At 32.2% G+C, this 17056-nt stretch overlaps 1 protein-coding gene across 1 annotated transcript; it reads right to left on the bottom strand.

Moving 5' to 3' along the window:
• Positions 1-2238: 2238 nt before the first annotated feature.
• LOC145805511 (uncharacterized) lies at positions 2239-3411 on the bottom strand. The gene has a single exon (XM_082900664.1). It carries the CDS (start codon positions 3409-3411, stop codon positions 2239-2241), a length of 1173 nt encoding a protein of 390 aa, XP_082756790.1.
• Between the last annotated feature and the right edge of the window lie 13645 nt (positions 3412-17056).

The following is a 17056-nucleotide window of genomic DNA, read 5'->3' on the forward strand; positions in this document are numbered from 1 at the left end:
ATGGTAGACCCTATGGTTCGAACATCACCCTCAAATACGGCTACAAATGAGCAGAGCCGAGTTTTAGTATGTTTGGACTTGTTTATTAAGATTTTAACGAGTTCAAACTCAATAAAAATTTAACGAATTGAGCTCGAGTCCAAGTTGGCTTAGGCTTAACTTGAGCTTGAGCCTTAACAAAGTCGAAAAATTATAAATTCATATTTGCATATAAGACGAAAGTTATAATTAAAGCTTTGATACAGTTATATATACAATATATATAAACATATTAAAAGAAAAGGCAATATTTCACTAAAATATTAATATCTACTACCACTATTATATAAATGTATTATTTAAAATTAGCTATTATTTACATTTACATTTTTTAACTATATAAATAACATATTTATCTTATTTTTATACATATTTTTATATTATTTAATATATAAATAATAATTGTTAAACAAGCCAGCTAACGAGCCGAGTTTTAATATATTTAGACTTATTTATTAAAACTTTATCAAGCTCGAGCTTGCACTACAACAAAAAACACATTTGGCGACCCAAAAATTGGTCGCCAAAAGTACAAATTTCGTCGCCAAAAGAATCGATGACAAATATACAATTTGTCGCCAAAGGCCTGTCACTAAAAGTATTGGCAACGAAATCAGAAATTGTCACCGTATGTAGACATTTAGCGACAAGCAAAATTGGTCGTCAAAAATCATATATTTTGTCGCTATAAAATTACAATTTGTTGCTAAAAGGTTAAAATTTGGATAGGCTATGTAACTTTAGCGACAAATATATGCGTCGCCAAAAGTACTATTTAACGACAAAATTAATTTGTTCGCTAAAAATCACATTTTTAGCGACGAGTAAGTTTTTGTTGCTAAAAGTTCTTGGAATAACCACTGACTTTTAGCGACAAAAACAATATGTTGTCACCAAATATATTAACAGTGACCAAAATATCACCTGTCACTAAAAATTCAGTACACAAATTTTGATTTTAATAATTTTCCTGTTCAAAATAATCCAAAACACCTATTTTTCTGTGCACAATATATACACAAATGTAATGTAAATAATAATACACATGTGCAAAACATTCATACTAATTCAAAATTAATAGCTATGAAAAATCCCAATAAACATAATTACAATTCTCTGACAATCTAAAACATGCATACCAAAGTACTTACAAACTACTAACATCAAACCCATAAATACATTACCAAATCCTATGTTAGAATATTTTCAAAATCACAACCAAATATTTTGATGTTAAATATCTAACCAACAAGTTATTTACTAAAATCCTATGTCAAAATATTTACAAAAGCACAACATCAAATATTTTGATGCTAAACATTTAGTCCATAAATCATTTACCAAAATCCTATGTCAAAATATTTCCAAAAACACAAAATCAAATCTTTTGATGCAGCCCAAACTATTTTCCACCATTGCCAATCTGTCACATGAAAAAGGAAAAAACAATATTAGATTGACAAAAAAAAAAAAAAAATCTCGATATGAACTTCACAATTTTGATTTTAATTTTGTAACAGGAAGTCCAATCGGGTGCTGTTTGCTTATACAAGTTTGCTCATACAAGTCTATTTAGACTTGAACAAGCTACCCATGCCAAGTTTCGGTGATTTCAGTGGTCATTTTACAATTTCAGCCCCGAACGGGCCTTTTAAGTTTTGTGTTTTACATTTTTTCTTGTAATTTTCTAATCGAAAATCCAATCGAGGTCCCGTTTCTTCTTACAAGTCTATTTAGGTTTGAACAAGCTGTCCGTGCCAAGTTTTGGTGGTTTCGGTTGTCATTTCGCAATTTCGGCTCCTGAACAAACCTTTTAAGTCTTGTGTATTACAATTTTCCTTCTAATTTTCTAACCGGAGATCTAATAGAGGTCCCGTTTGTTCCTACAAGTCTACTTAGGCTTGAAAAGGCTGTCCGTGCCAAGTTTTGGTGGTTTTGGTGGTCATTTTGAAATTTCGGCCCCCGAACGGGCCTTTTAAGTCTTGTGTTTTACATTTTTCCTCGTAATTTTTTAACTGAAAATCCAATCGAGGTCCCGTTTGTTCCTACAAGTTTATTTAGGCTTGAACAAGCTGTCCGTGCCAAGTTTCGGTGGTTTCGGTGGTCATTTTGCAATTTCAGCCCCCAAACGGGCCTTTTAAGTCTTGTGTTTTACAATTTTCCTTCTAATTTTCTAACCGGAGATCCAATGACAGCATACTAAATGATAAGCAATGACAGCATACTAAATGATTGTTTCATACATTTCCAAGGAGACAAGTTGTAAGGCATAACAATCATAGGCCACATACTGTACAAGTTGCTCATATTTCCAAAAGGATTGAAACCATCAGTGGCCAACCCTAACCTCACATTTCGACTTTCTTGGGAAAACAAAGGATGTTGCCTATCAAAATTCTTCCATGCCTCACCATCAGCCGGGTGTCTCAATATCCCATCATCTACTCGTTTCTCTTTATGCCATCTCATATCTATTGCTATTTTTCTCAACATATATAATCTCTGCAACCTTGATGTCAACAGGAAGTATCTTAAGGTCTTGTGAGGAATTTTTTTACCTTTTTCATAATTCGACTTGTATCTAGACTCTTGACAATTCGGACAATTCTCTAAATTTGCATTCTCTTTCCAGAAAAGTGCACAATCATACATGTATGCATGAATTGACACATATCCTAAGCCTAAGGCACGCAAGAATTTTTTGGCTTCATAAAGGGTCCATGGAATCACTTGATCACTTACCGGTAGAAGGTCCTTTAATATCCCCAACAACATGTTGAAAGACTTATTGCTCCACTTGTTCAACACCATCACATGAAGCATTTTAACAACAAATGATAAAAGAGAAAACTTACGAATCCCAGGGTACAACTCTCTTTGAGCATCATTCAACAATTTATTAAAGTTGGGCACGCCCTCTTTTTCAACATTGTTAGCCACATCATCGTCATTGTCATTGTCACCGTCCTCCTCATCCTCTTCATTTTCATCATCATTTATGGTAGTCCCCATGTAAACATCTTCTAACAAATTTAGGATTTCATCTTGATCTTCGCCTGTCTCTGCTTCCATTCTATCCTCAACACTTCCAAAGTCATTGTGGTTGTCATCATTCAATGCATGAGATTGATTCATGGGAACAGATTCCCCGTGATGCACCCAAGTCTTATAAGAAGGGGACATCCCTTTCACAACTAAATGATACTCCACAATTTTATAAGTATGTCGTTCACAATTCAAACAGTCCATACAAGGGCAACGAATCTTATTATTTGGCCCTACATTCATCATTGCAAATTGAACAAAAGCCTTCACCTCATCTCGATACTGGGAATCCATCCTATTCTTAAGTAACATCCAACTCTTGTCCATATTTGGTCACCTACAAAGCCATGGTTATGTGAAATTCCTTTGAATTAGAGATTTTACAAGATTATGGTTCCATATCTTTTGGTGACCCACAAGATTATGGTTTCACATCCCTTTCATGACCAAATGATGCATCACAATAGTAAGTGATAAACAAGAATTACTATTCAAGTAAAATATGCAATTTAGAGTAAAGGGTGAAAAAAAAATCATCTAGTGAGTGATGAAATTGATATATAGATTACAATTGCTATATAAATTGTGGTCTTGAAATTGTTACATATTAGTTTACTTATTCTTGGAAAAGCATATTCATTTATTTTAGCTATTTGACGTATTTCTTTGTTGAGTTAGACATAAAATTGAGATTTTGAAACCAAATATAGCAGTCATCCCTAATCATCGCATTTGGTCTTCTAGTGTTTACATGTCAAATAGTTCCTTGAGTTATCTAAGTGTTTGTCATATCATGAATGCTCAAAACATTAGGTAAACATTGAGAAATAATAATAATATATATATATATATATATTTTTTTCTCTCAGAAAAGCCAAACCTTGAACCAATATGGTGAAATTAAAGAACAAAACAGCTCACAAATAGGGCTTACAAGGGTAGAATCATGAAATTCAGATTATGTTCCTGTGTGTACTTCTCTATGATGAGTATGTATATGTATTTTAATTATTTGTTTAATTAAAGGTTGAAGTTTTTATAATTATTGTAATACATTTTTTTAATTTAACATTTAATTTAAAGATGCTGCATGTACACATGATCACATTGTATAGTATAAGAAACTATAAGTCAAACAAGTAAGGCTGACCAAGCTACTAAGCTCATTAAAGCAGCAAGCTTTCTTGCTAACAGGCCAAAATTTGGTATTAACACAATTGAAGTAGCGTAATTTACCCAAGATAGAGAAATAATATTTAAATAGTATAGAGAAATTATAAAAAATTTGTTGGAGAATGTATTTAAAAAGATGTAAAACCAAAATAGACAAAAGTAATTTTTAAGTTCAAATGGTAATAAAATTTTAACTAGTTTCATATTGATGCTCTTAGGCCTGTTTGGGACTTATATTTTGGCTAAATAGTCAATAGAAAAAAATAGTTAATAAAACAAAATGTCATGTCCTATATATTAATCAACAACTTTTTCTTTTACAATTATCTATTCACCTACAAATAAATAAATAAAAATAAATAAATAAATCCACAAATTATCCAAAACATAATTCTTTTTCATTTCATAAAAAAATTAAAAAATCAACTAAAATAGTCAAGTTGCTGAATGACGTATCTAGTCCCATTTTTTTGACAACTAGACTTATTAAATTTAATAAGGTTATATAGTTTCAAGATCATAGGTGAAGAAACTAAAATGACTAACTTGATAAATAAATTAAAAATGCCCTAAAATATAGTCAAAGCTTACTTGATGTAGTAATTGCCCCCAACGAATGATTGCAACTTTTTTATCTCTTTGCATTAGCCAATAACCTATAACATTTGATTTGTAAATCAAAGTTTAAATTAAAATCGCACTATACATGAAATCAATGGAGAGTGGACATGAAATGAATGTTATATGATGAAATTATTAAAAGGGTCACCGATACACAAAATATCTATAATTTTATTAGGAGCTTTAGAATAAGAGGGTTGGTCGGATTAATTTGTCCAATTCGTATCAAATTTAACCCCAAAGACTAAAACTTGCACATTTGAGTTATTTTAAATGCCCAACTCATTTTAACCCATCATAACTCATACATTAGCACCTCTAATCTGTCAAACTTGCTAATTTCAAATTACACACTTCATCTTACCAATGCCTTTACACAGAAAATGAACTGATAAACTAATAATGAGGAATGAGCTTGACGTGACTGGCTTCTCGCGCCCCGGTAAGATATTGTCCGCTCTGGTGAGGTGGCGAAATGACGCTCGTCGGCCTCACGGCTTTAAAAGGCCTCTTACAAGGTGGAGGGGGCCAATACGCTTATAAGTTGGTTGCAAGTGTCCCTCCCAGGCGATGTGGGATTGCCCCAACATAACCCCCCAGCGGACTGGGCCGCGAACAGCGGGAGAGTTTGCCGGACGACCTCATGGACCACCAAACTGACGTGACTGGCTTCTCGCGCCCCGGTAAGATATTGTCCGCTCTGGTGAGGTGGCAAAACGACGCCCGTCGGCCTCACGGCTTTAAAAGGCCTCTTACAAGGTTAAGGGGGCCAGTACGCTTAAAAGTTGATTGTAAGTGTCCCTCCCAGGTGATGTGGGATTGCCCCAACAGAGCTGATAAAAAAAGGCATGCCCCTGACTACCAAGTTAATTCCTTCATCATAAAAGATAAAACAATGAAAAAACACATGGAACAAGAGCAAATCATGTCCATCAATCACACAATAATCATAGAAAATAGAAATTTCTACAAAGTTTTAACAGACTTTGGCATTAAAAAATCCTTCAGAAACTAAAAATTATGGAAAGTTTTAAATCAAGATGTACACAGTTTTTTTTTTTTTTTTTTTTTTTAACAAAGATGCACACAGTTTGACTATCAAGATTTTGCCACATAATATGCAGGACGTTTTCTTTTGCTTCCCCTCCAAGAAGAGGCTTAAATACAAATGGAAAGTCTTTTTCAATTCTTTTGTTTTCTATGTCATACTACTTTTTTTATTCCAACAGATATATCCATGAAGATTGCAAGCAGTCAAGGTCAAACTTTGAATAGACTCACAAGGCGTATCACATAGTATGCAAATCCTACAATGAGCTTGGGAGAGGCCTTGATGCTATCACCATATCAGGAAGTCCAAAGGCAACTCTTCCCCAGCTTGGGCTCGAATGAGGATTGGATCCACTATGCCCAGTCAGCTATGGAGCCCAAGCCGATACTCTTTCCACTAACAAATTTTTGGCTGTCAATGCAAAACAGAAAACTGGGTAGCTGATAAAAATGTCAATTGTAGTCTAATGAAACAACAACTAAAGGCACCAAATATATATTCAGTTCAAAAAAATAAAAACAGACTAGAATACAATACAATACAACAAAGGAAACTCATTCTAAGCTTTTACACAGACTACAAAAAAATAACAGCAATTTCAGATTCAGACTACGCTCATTCTAACAGAAAAAAATAACAACAATTTCAGATTCAGACTACACAGCAAAAAAATAAGCTTTTACATAGACTACACTCATTCTAACAACAATTTCAGGTTAAATGGTGGGAAAAGGAAACTCAACTCTGACTAGAATAGAATAGAATACATAACTTATCTCTCAATTTTATCCTCCTACGCATTCAGATTCAGAGCCTGAAACTATTATACCCTCCTAAACCAGATGATCCATACCCAAAATTATAATATCAGTTCCAAAATCAGTCCGAAATTCAGAATATACCAGTCCCAAAAATCAGTTCCAAAATCAGTCCAAAAATTAGAATATATTAGTCCCGAAAATCACAATATTAGTCCGAAAATCACAATATCAGTTCGAAAAATCAGAATATCAGTCCGAAAAATTAGATTGATGGCAAAGAAGAAAAAGAGGAAGATGAGAGAGTGTGAGAGAGTGTGAGAGAGTGAGGAAAAAATCAGTCCCAATATCAATGTTATGTTGTGTTCTGCAATGCCGAACAAGAGAATGAAATTGATGATAAAGAAGAAAGAGAGAAAGATGAGACAGTGTGAGAGAGTGAGAGTGAGAGTGAGAGTGAGAAGGAGAGGGAGAGACAGAGGGAAAGAGAGACGAAGAAGAGGGAGAGAAGACATACCTCTTTGTCTTCTATTGTGCCGCTTCAGGTTGTGGAATGAGAAGACGAAGAAGACTCATTTTAGGTCAATCTTGTTTATTCACCTAAAGGTCATTAAAAAAAAAAAAGACAGATTCAAAACAACGTCGTTTTGACAAGATATTTATTGGCGACGAAAATCATTATGTTGCCATAAATATCATTCATCTTTCAGCGACTATTTTAATTCTGCCGCCAAAAAGTCTCGATTGGCGACAAACAGTTTCGTCGCCATATATTAATTTCGTCGCCAAAACTTTTTTAGCGCTCCCGCACAAAAAATTAAATTGGCTCCAACCATTTTTGGTGACCAATTGAGATATTTGTTGCTAATAGTGTATTTTTTGGCGACCAACACATATATTGTTGCCAAAAACATACAATTGGCAACTAAATTCAATTTGGTTGCTAAAAAAGGTCGCCAAAAATGCTTTTTGTTGTAGTGTTGAGCTCAAAAGCAAAAAACAAATAAATAAATAAATAATCGAATTCAAACAAGTCCTTACCGAGTCGAGTTTGAATTTATTCACGAATGACTATATTCATTTGCAATTCTACTCTCAGAAAAACCGAGTCCATATGAAAATATTATTAATATTGATGATATATTGGCCTATTAAACAAAGAAAACGAAATAAAACCACAAAGAATGAAAAAAAAACACACACACACAATTTGGTCAATTACTCTGCAGTTTTTTCCTTTGAACAAATTGCGACACATACAGAAAACAAATGGACAATTAAACCTTAAAATATTAGTAGACGCACTAAGTTAAAAAGCATAAGGCCAAAACTATTTGGAGCTTAGTAGAGAAATAAAAGAAATGATCATATAAGTGATTGAGTAAAAAAAAAAAATCTTTTCGTTTGGCGAAATAAAAGTGATTTTTTTTTTCTTATATCTTATTTGGCTAAACAATATAAATAAATAAAAAAGAAAAAAGAAATTATGTCATGTTATATTACTAAAATAACTTTTTATAGGTGTTAGCTTCTATATTTGTAGGAACTGTTTTGATATTATAAAAAATAGTGATTAGTTGGTCACTATTCTTTCCCAATCTCTCCACTTTTAGAAAAAATCAAAATGAGATCTTTATAGTGACTTTAATGTAAAATTAAAGTGGGTTTCAATCACCGATTAAAGTGAGATCAAGTGGGTTTAGATTCTTTGTAATAAGATTTTTACATCACAAAAAGAATAACAAAAAAATAATTAAGAATTAAATGAGAAATTGTCTCATAAAGTTAGCCTAATGAATAAGGTATTGAGAATAGTGTGTTACCACCTATCCCACATTGATTGTAAAGGAAAACATTGATGAATATTTAAATTCCAAGTTTTTCATAAAGGAATAAGCCCTTTAGGGCATCCAAATTTTTAGAGAGAATGGAGTTATGGATGTTTCAATGATGAGCTTGGGCCAAGACCATTGGTGGTTGCAGATATATACACATATATGTATATTGTGTGTAACCTCTACACTTAAGATGGTGATTTATACCATCATTTTTGCATAAATGAATTTTGCGTTCGCGGCCCGTTCTAACTTTCAAATACTAATTAAAACCATTAGCGGTATGGCCAAGTGTGTATTGGCGTAATATTTCGGCTAGCCCTAAGTTTAAGCCAAGCTGGTCGTTTAGCTCAGTAACTCCATTTATGATGCGGAAGGTGTTGGTGGAGACTTGAGTTAGACACAGCCCGGTGCATCTTAAACATTCGCACATCAACAGTTGTACCGAGAAGCGAAGCCCCCTTTCGATGATAGACAACACGATGAAGGGGCAAGAGTCCAATCTGTCCCAAGGAGTTTACCCCTCCTTGCCAAGCGCTAAGTGCATGTCCGTTGGAACGCCGTACTCTTCTCGAAACTCGACTAGGGCACTTGGCGTGTTTACCAAGAAGCGGTACCGCCCCATGTAGGTCGTTCGAGTCTACTCGGCAGAGCGTGTTTGTCAAAATTATGCAGCTACTGCTCAATCTTTGAGAGTTCTTGTGTTGGTGTGCCTGGTCTCCTAAGATTCTGCATGGTTGAAAATCAAAATCGAAAGTAAACTTTGATGAGCTGGATCGCAGTTTGGTTGCGCATATGAAGCGAATCTTTGCTCGGTCTCATGAGCAAAGCCAATCTTAGCTCGGTCGCGCGAGTGAGCTAGAAGTTAGCTCAGTCACGTGATTTTTTTTATGCAATTTGATAGCTCCGTCCTCTACGCTAATTCCAAAAATAAGATTTTTGCCCAGTAGAGCTATGAATTTGGATCGAATGATGAATTTTTGCCTGGTTGGTCCCAGAACCATCCATGTTCTACCGAGAGGATGAACAACACGACGAATAACAAGGAACTTGGGACCATTCAATACAGAGGGCAGTCCAAACCCTAGCCTAATCAAGTCTTTGATGATGTTTAGATACTATTATTATGCTCTAAGTTTGTGTGTATGAAGAATTGGGACGCAAGAACATGAAGAACGCCATGAATAACAAAAGTAAATACACTAATGGATGTGAGGATTTACGGGGATAGAGCTCTGATCAACACTCCAATCGATAGGCAATGCTCCGACAACGATGATGGAGCACAGTCCAAAATGAAAACACTTTTATTTGAGCAAGAAACGAGAGAAACCAATGGAGAAAGTTCTAGTTCTCTAGATCGCCATCACATGAGGTGATGAAAAGTGTAAATGAAATGTTAGATAGGATGGCTATATGTATAGAATAAGAAATGGCACTAAGATTTGAATTTGGAGGGGCTATGCACGACAGCTCGGTCACCCGTACGAGCCCAACAAAAAAATGCCACGTGTCTTCGACAAGATGGAGTGTCAGACATTGGGAAGGGAATTGACGCAGACGAAAGGTTCATGGACCACGCAAGGTATATGACCGAGCATGGAGTTTAGCTTGGCTACGAGATGTAACTCCAATCATGCTAGCGTAGATGGAATTAAGGGGCAATTAAGAGGGGGATTTACGCCAAGTGAATGGGCCAAGCAAGTTTGTGATTGAACCGAGCTCAGGCTACTTCCTATTGCGGCCTAGAATCATAGGGCCCAATTTGGATGTTCTAATGCGGTTCCAACCGAGCGCCCAACTAGGCCAAACTAGGGCCATGCCTTCAATCGAGCTCGTGGATTAGACATGATCCGTCCAGAGTAAGACATGGTCGACCGAGCTAGAGAACGGTTGATGGCGTTGGTCGCGCCAAATTGTTCACCAAGGTCGAACAAGGCCAGCAGGGACGAATGGATACGGCTAAATTAGGTTGAAGGTAATCGGCTACATGCATCAAATCTTGGCCGGTCAAGAGCAATGCGATCCCAAAAGGTAGTCTATAGCACCGTGCTAAGAGTAGCTCAGTAGGAATTGCTACGTGGCCTAATCGAGGTGTGAAACGGAGATTCTACCATCCATACGTGTCAATATCGTTAGGTTGTTTTACCAATGTTGTTTGGCAGTATTGTCGCAGACACACGTGTAAGACTAAGAGAGTATAGTACATCCACATGTTTAGGAAGGGACGAGCAGAGTGGTGTGAGCAGAGTGGTGCACGCAAAACCTATATAGACTATGCGGCGCCTCCATACAACAGGTCTAGAATTCTTGCTATCAGAGCTACCTATCTTTTTCTCCTTTCTCTCTTTCTTCTTCTCCTAGTATGCTAATTTGATCGTCGGAAGGGTTTTCCGATTACATGTTATTCAAAGCAACGCAGAGCTTGGACCCAAGGAGTACGGAGAGCGACGAATATTTCCTCCTCGTACAGATGGGCTTGGGGCAAGACTATTGGTGGTTGTAGATATATACACATATGTATATTGTGTGTAACCTCTATACTTAAGATGGTGATTTACACCATCTGTTTTGCATAAATGAATTCTGCATTTATTACTACAAGGCTTCTCATCTCTCTCATTTTTTGTATAAAAAGAGACCATCTTTTTAGTTAGGGTATATAATTTTTTGCTCTCAAGTTATAGTTAGTTTGCTCATATTGGAGGTGTTTGTTTCAACTTTTCAGAGCCAACTTATGGCTTTTAGCTTTGAAAAAGTTATTTTAGACTGTTTGGTTAAACTTATTTCAAACAGTTTCTGATTCTAACAGCTTATTTTAACTTAAAAAAGCTGATTCTGAGAAGCTGCTCACCCCTTGCTTCTGATTATCAGCTTCTGCGGTGGACATATTAATTTATAATTATACTCTTAAGTTTTTTTATTTTTTATTTTTTTAAAAATAGAAAAAGACTCAAATGGACTATAGATTATTATTATTATTTTTTATGAGAAATGTAGACAAACAAAAATAAAAATTAATTGAAAAAGTTATTTCACAGCTTATTTAACAAACACTACTCAGCAACTTAAATCTATAATCCAACAGTTACACCAAACAGATTAACAACTTCTGATTAAAGTCATAATCTATAATCTGTTAAGCTATAATCTATAAGCTGTTTTAACAGCTACCCCAAACGGGGCCATTATATTCTTACTGTGTGAGAGAGTGTTGCCATTATCAATTCGTCGAAATTATACAAAAGGTGCTTCTGACTTAGCTGGTTCTAATCGTCATATCTTACGAGACAGATGTCGACATACCTCTAGCACCCATGGTGAGGTAGTGAATTTGTTTTAAAGAAATTGTGATATTACACAAGTTTCGGTTTGCTTCATATTACTTTTTATTTTAGTATAGATCTATTATATATTTCTGTTCATCAAATTGTAATCTTCAATATAAGTAGTTCTATCATTTTTTATTCTATAATCTGAATTTATCATATATGAATCTGTTTATTATTTTAATTGGATTATATGGTTGTAGATTCAAAATTGTTGTGATGTGAGCTATACCCAAAATAAATATGAACAATAAAGTTCTTTTTTCTAATTTTCTGTGTATGTTATATGATTTTTTTTTGGGGGGGAGGGGGGGGTGCAATCTAAAATTATAATATCAAATAAAAATTAAACTAACTACAACAAAATATTAATTAAATATTGTGAAATTGCTAATTAAACTTACATATAATTTAACTAGGGCCTTAGGCCTGGTGGTTGTGTAGTACCAATTTGGTACATTTGGGATTGTATGTGGCAATTAGTGGTTGTTAGGGTTGGATTTGAGTTTGGTGATTGACTGTTAATCTTTGTGATGATGTTTATTTCTTTCCCATTAGGGGGTGTATGTACTAATTAGTGGTTGCTAGGCTTAGGCTTAGACTTGGTGATTGATTGTTAGGTTTGGTGATTATTGACTTTCTAACTATTGTTGATTAGTAATCTATTTAATCTAATATTTTTTATATTTATAATTTTTTTTATCGATTAAAAAAAAAAAAAAAAAACGTACCTATAATTTGTAAGGACTTTAGTTTGAACTTTGAAGGATGAACTTAGATTAATTGGATTAGACCTTTATTTGTAGGTCTATTAATAACTGCTGGATGCGAATATATTATCAAGGCCCATAGAGCCAAAGAATCAATTTGATGGGTTTATGTCATAATCCATTAGAGTAAGGTTTTTTATCCATGTTCAGAATCCACCCCCGCCATTAGATCCATGTTTCCCGGTAAGAAATGTTCTTTTCCAAATTATAATTGCTGGAACAACAACAATAATAATAGAAAGCTCTAATTTTAGAACTGTAAAAACAGTTTTAATGATGTGATAAGAGAGAAGAAAAAAAAAAAAAAAATGAGTGAGAGTACTAATTAGTACTACCACTAATGATGTGGCAGTAGGCCCCACCATGAATGATTTGATATTTTGACCTTGGTGTTGTATTTTTTTTTCTTTTTTTATTAAGTGTCATGTCATTAGTAGTCTTTTTAGAGCTTCAAAATTAGTGGTCTCTATTATTGTTGAAAAAAAAAACATAGGCACACACATCGCATCACATGTAGGCCCTACCCTTTGTCACATCATTAGAGCTCTCTTTAGAGCTTCAAAATTAGAGCTCTCAATCTTTATTATGCTGGACAATGCTTGGGCCCAATTTCCATGATGTGGAATTGGTTTTGAGTAAATTACGAATCAATAATAGATTTAAATACCTATAAATCTTATACTCTTTTTTAATTTATTAATAAATTATAAAATACTTATCTCGTTCCATAATTTTTGAGAATATTGCTAGATAAAAATATATATATATGATAAATAAATCTGTTTGGTAAGACTAGTCCATAAATTTCCATTGATTTTTCCCTGAACTTTACTTTATTGATCATATTCAATATCCTGTATGTAGTTCCCCATTATTGGTGCAGACTTTGGTAGATTCATATGGGCTTGTTTCTCTAAGCTTTCGATTTTATTGGAATGAAATAGAGTAGAAATAATATTTATTCTTTCATTTAGTATATTAAATATATAATGAAAATATATTATAATTAGAATTATCATTTTTCATTATTAAAAAAAGGATTAAGTAACTTGAGTGAATTTAAAGAGCACATGGAATTTACCACGAATCCCGTTTACCTGAGAGAATTTCAGGAGCACGTGAGATTCACCATGAGTCTCATTTTTAAAATTCAAACTGTTTATTTTATAAAGCCCTCAATGTATATCATCTATGAAAAAAATTAAGTCGATTCAATAATTATAATTTTTTTATTTTATTACGTTTGTCTCAAAAAAAAAATAGACAACAAGTACGTTTTAAAATAGGCCATTCATTTTTTAGAAACAAACATAATAAAATGAAAACACTATGATTAATGGATTGACTTAATTTTTTTCATGGTGATATATACAGAAAGTCATACAAAATGAACTATACAAATAATCGAAATAAGATCTATGATGGGTCTTATAAACTCCTTAAATTCTTTCAAATTTAAATTTAAATTTAAAAAAAGCATAATTCATAAAGAAATACAGAGATTAAGAAACGACGATTTCATTTTTTTTTTATAGTACAACAAAATTTTCAATACTTAATTAATACGTGGAGATGAGGTTAGGGTGATGACAGGAAATAAACATTGGATGTAGTGGTCTATGTGGTGGAGCGATTTCATTATGCAGTAGGGACTACAATAACATTATATTAATTGAACACAATATTTTATCTAATCCATTTGTAACTTTTTATTAATATATATTTTTTTTTGGGAACTTTTTACTAATTGATAACACTAAAATGATAATATTATGTACGATGGTGTTACTGTTGTTTTTTTTTTTCTAAAAAAAATTTTATAATACGTACATTATTTTTGGTGTGTGTACCATAAGTTTCAGTCATGTCAATTGTAATATTTAATTATGACTTATTATAGTGTTAGTTATAATTTTTTTTATAATTTATTGTAATATTAATTATAATTTATTATAATTATTATTTTAATTATGATTAATTTTTTTAATTATACTTTATATAGTATTTGATTATGATTTTTTTTAATTATAATTAAAAATAATTTAATTATAACATTTGTTACATATGTGTGCGCTCTTCCCAACGGTGAAGAGTCTTCCAGATATTTTTAATCATGTGAAAGCAAAGTAGTCCTCATTTTCTGATTTTATATTATTTCTTTCCTGTTGAAGCCAACACAAGGCAAGATGAATGTATACATATGAACAATAATACATACAAGATTTTATTATGGAAAATGTTATATGCATCTTGTTATGTATTTTTTTAATAAAATTATGATTATTTGTGATTTAAAAGTAATGTTATGTATTTTTGTAATAATGTTACGTATTTTTTTATCTAAATATTTTTTAACCAAAAAATATATAACATTTCACAAAACGTGTTACTCCATTTCTGGAATATAAATTATTGTAACTCTATCAAAAAAAAACATGTAACATTTATCACAAAATACGTAACAAATATGTATATGATCTTCATCCTACTGTCACCACCATCAAACATTAAAAAAATATTTTCTTCCTAAAATATTTTCTATTTTTTTTTTTTCATAAAAAAACATTTCAATCACGAGCGTTAGTTTACTATTAGGAACTCCATTCTAAATCATGTATATCAACATGATCTACAAAAGACAATTAAACTCAAACCCAGATTAAATTCATTACAAACGGCTTGGAAAACCTATTGAATTTTCTTGCAATCTTTCATAAATATGATTAAAATCACCTGATGTTATCCAGCACCAAACATACCTTTAAAACTTTTGTTAACATGTGCTCTAGGGGTTTATGTTAAGAAAGCATTAAATGAGTATATTTACTCCTATTTATATAGAAAATAACACAACATTAAAAGCTATCTTAATTTAAGATTTTTTTATATTTATAATGAGATCAAAATACCTTTTTTGCTTTGCACCATTTTCTTTCTTAATTTTTGATTGAATTTTTTTTAATATGTTTCTTCTAAAAAAAATAAAATTTAGTTTGGTGAAAAATAAAATTTTTAAAAATCAAACACTTATTTTCATATGATTTTTTTTGGAACATAAAACAATATTTAAAAATTCAAATATATATTTATATTTAGTTTTGTCAAAAAAATTATAACTTTTTAAAAATAAATTTTAAATACAAATTCTTAAAATTCAATCAAATAAAAATATTTTGCAACTAAAGTTTTTTCAACAGTACATTCATAAATATTGGTCGGGTTCTCACCATATTAGAACCATTTAAAATATATATATAGAATTTTTTTTTTTTTTTAATTACACATGCATAATAGTTAAAGAATTTTTGTCTTACAAAACCAAAGGGTAGTTATGCCCATATAAATAAAAAATTAACTCTTAAAAAACATCATAATTATTTTTTACTGTACCCTTACATTCCCCGAGCAAGTGTAAGAAGTTGAAATTTATTTATTACTTTCTTAGCATGTCCATTTGAGGCACATGTTAACAAAACCCTACATTTAATTCTTTGGTGTTATGTTAAGCAAATGTCAGTGGCACAACAAGATTTTAGTTAAGGGGGAACATTGAATTGAAACCTTAGCAATAATTACAATTTAATAAAACTCAATTTTCATTTAGTGATTTTGGTTTAAGGGGTAACATTGAATCGAAACTTTAGCAACAATTACAATTTAATAGAAGGAAAATTTACCTAGTTTCTGAAAAGTTGAACCATTTAGTCCTAAAAGTTTTCTTATGTTCCATTTAGTCCCATTTGCACATCAATCTAATGTTTAAAACATTAATCTGATGTTCAAAATCTAATGTTCGAAACATTAATCTGATGTTCGAAATCTAATGTTCGAAACATTAATCTGATGTTTGAAACATTGTAATGGGACCTTTCAGTCTATAAGAAAACTTTTAAGACTAAACAGTGTATAAGTTATTAATTTGGGATTTATTGGTGCATCCCCCAAACTCAATTTTCATTTAGTGGTAGCACTAAAAATTAATGTGACATCAAATTTATATTTAGAGATAAGCCTGTGTACACATGTATGGCCTTCTTCGTCCATAGGCCAATGGTCCTGTAGTTTAAATAAATTGATTATAACTTATTTTAATTTAGGAGTTTATGTCAAATTGTTTGATGCGACTTCTACTTTTAGTTTATTAAATAGAATTAACTGAAAAAATTAATTATCTAAAAATTAAAGAATAAGTACTTTTAACTTATACTTCATGATTATTAACTTTTAACTTATAACAAGTTCCACCAACCAGCGTGTGTGAGGCTTGAAATGGTTTTGCCCCTTGCGGCAAAGAGAAGTGATGAATCAACTTGAATTTTATTGATAAAAATAATATTAAATTTAGAAATTCAGATTTATATTTAAAAAAAAATCAAGAATTGAAGTATGTGGTTTAAAACAAAAAAATGTGCATTATAAGATTCAAGTAGAGAAT

Source organism: Camellia sinensis, chromosome 13, assembly GCF_055761805.1.
Source record: "Camellia sinensis isolate YWXY chromosome 13, ASM5576180v1, whole genome shotgun sequence".
Lineage (NCBI taxonomy): Eukaryota > Viridiplantae > Streptophyta > Magnoliopsida > Ericales > Theaceae > Camellia > Camellia sinensis.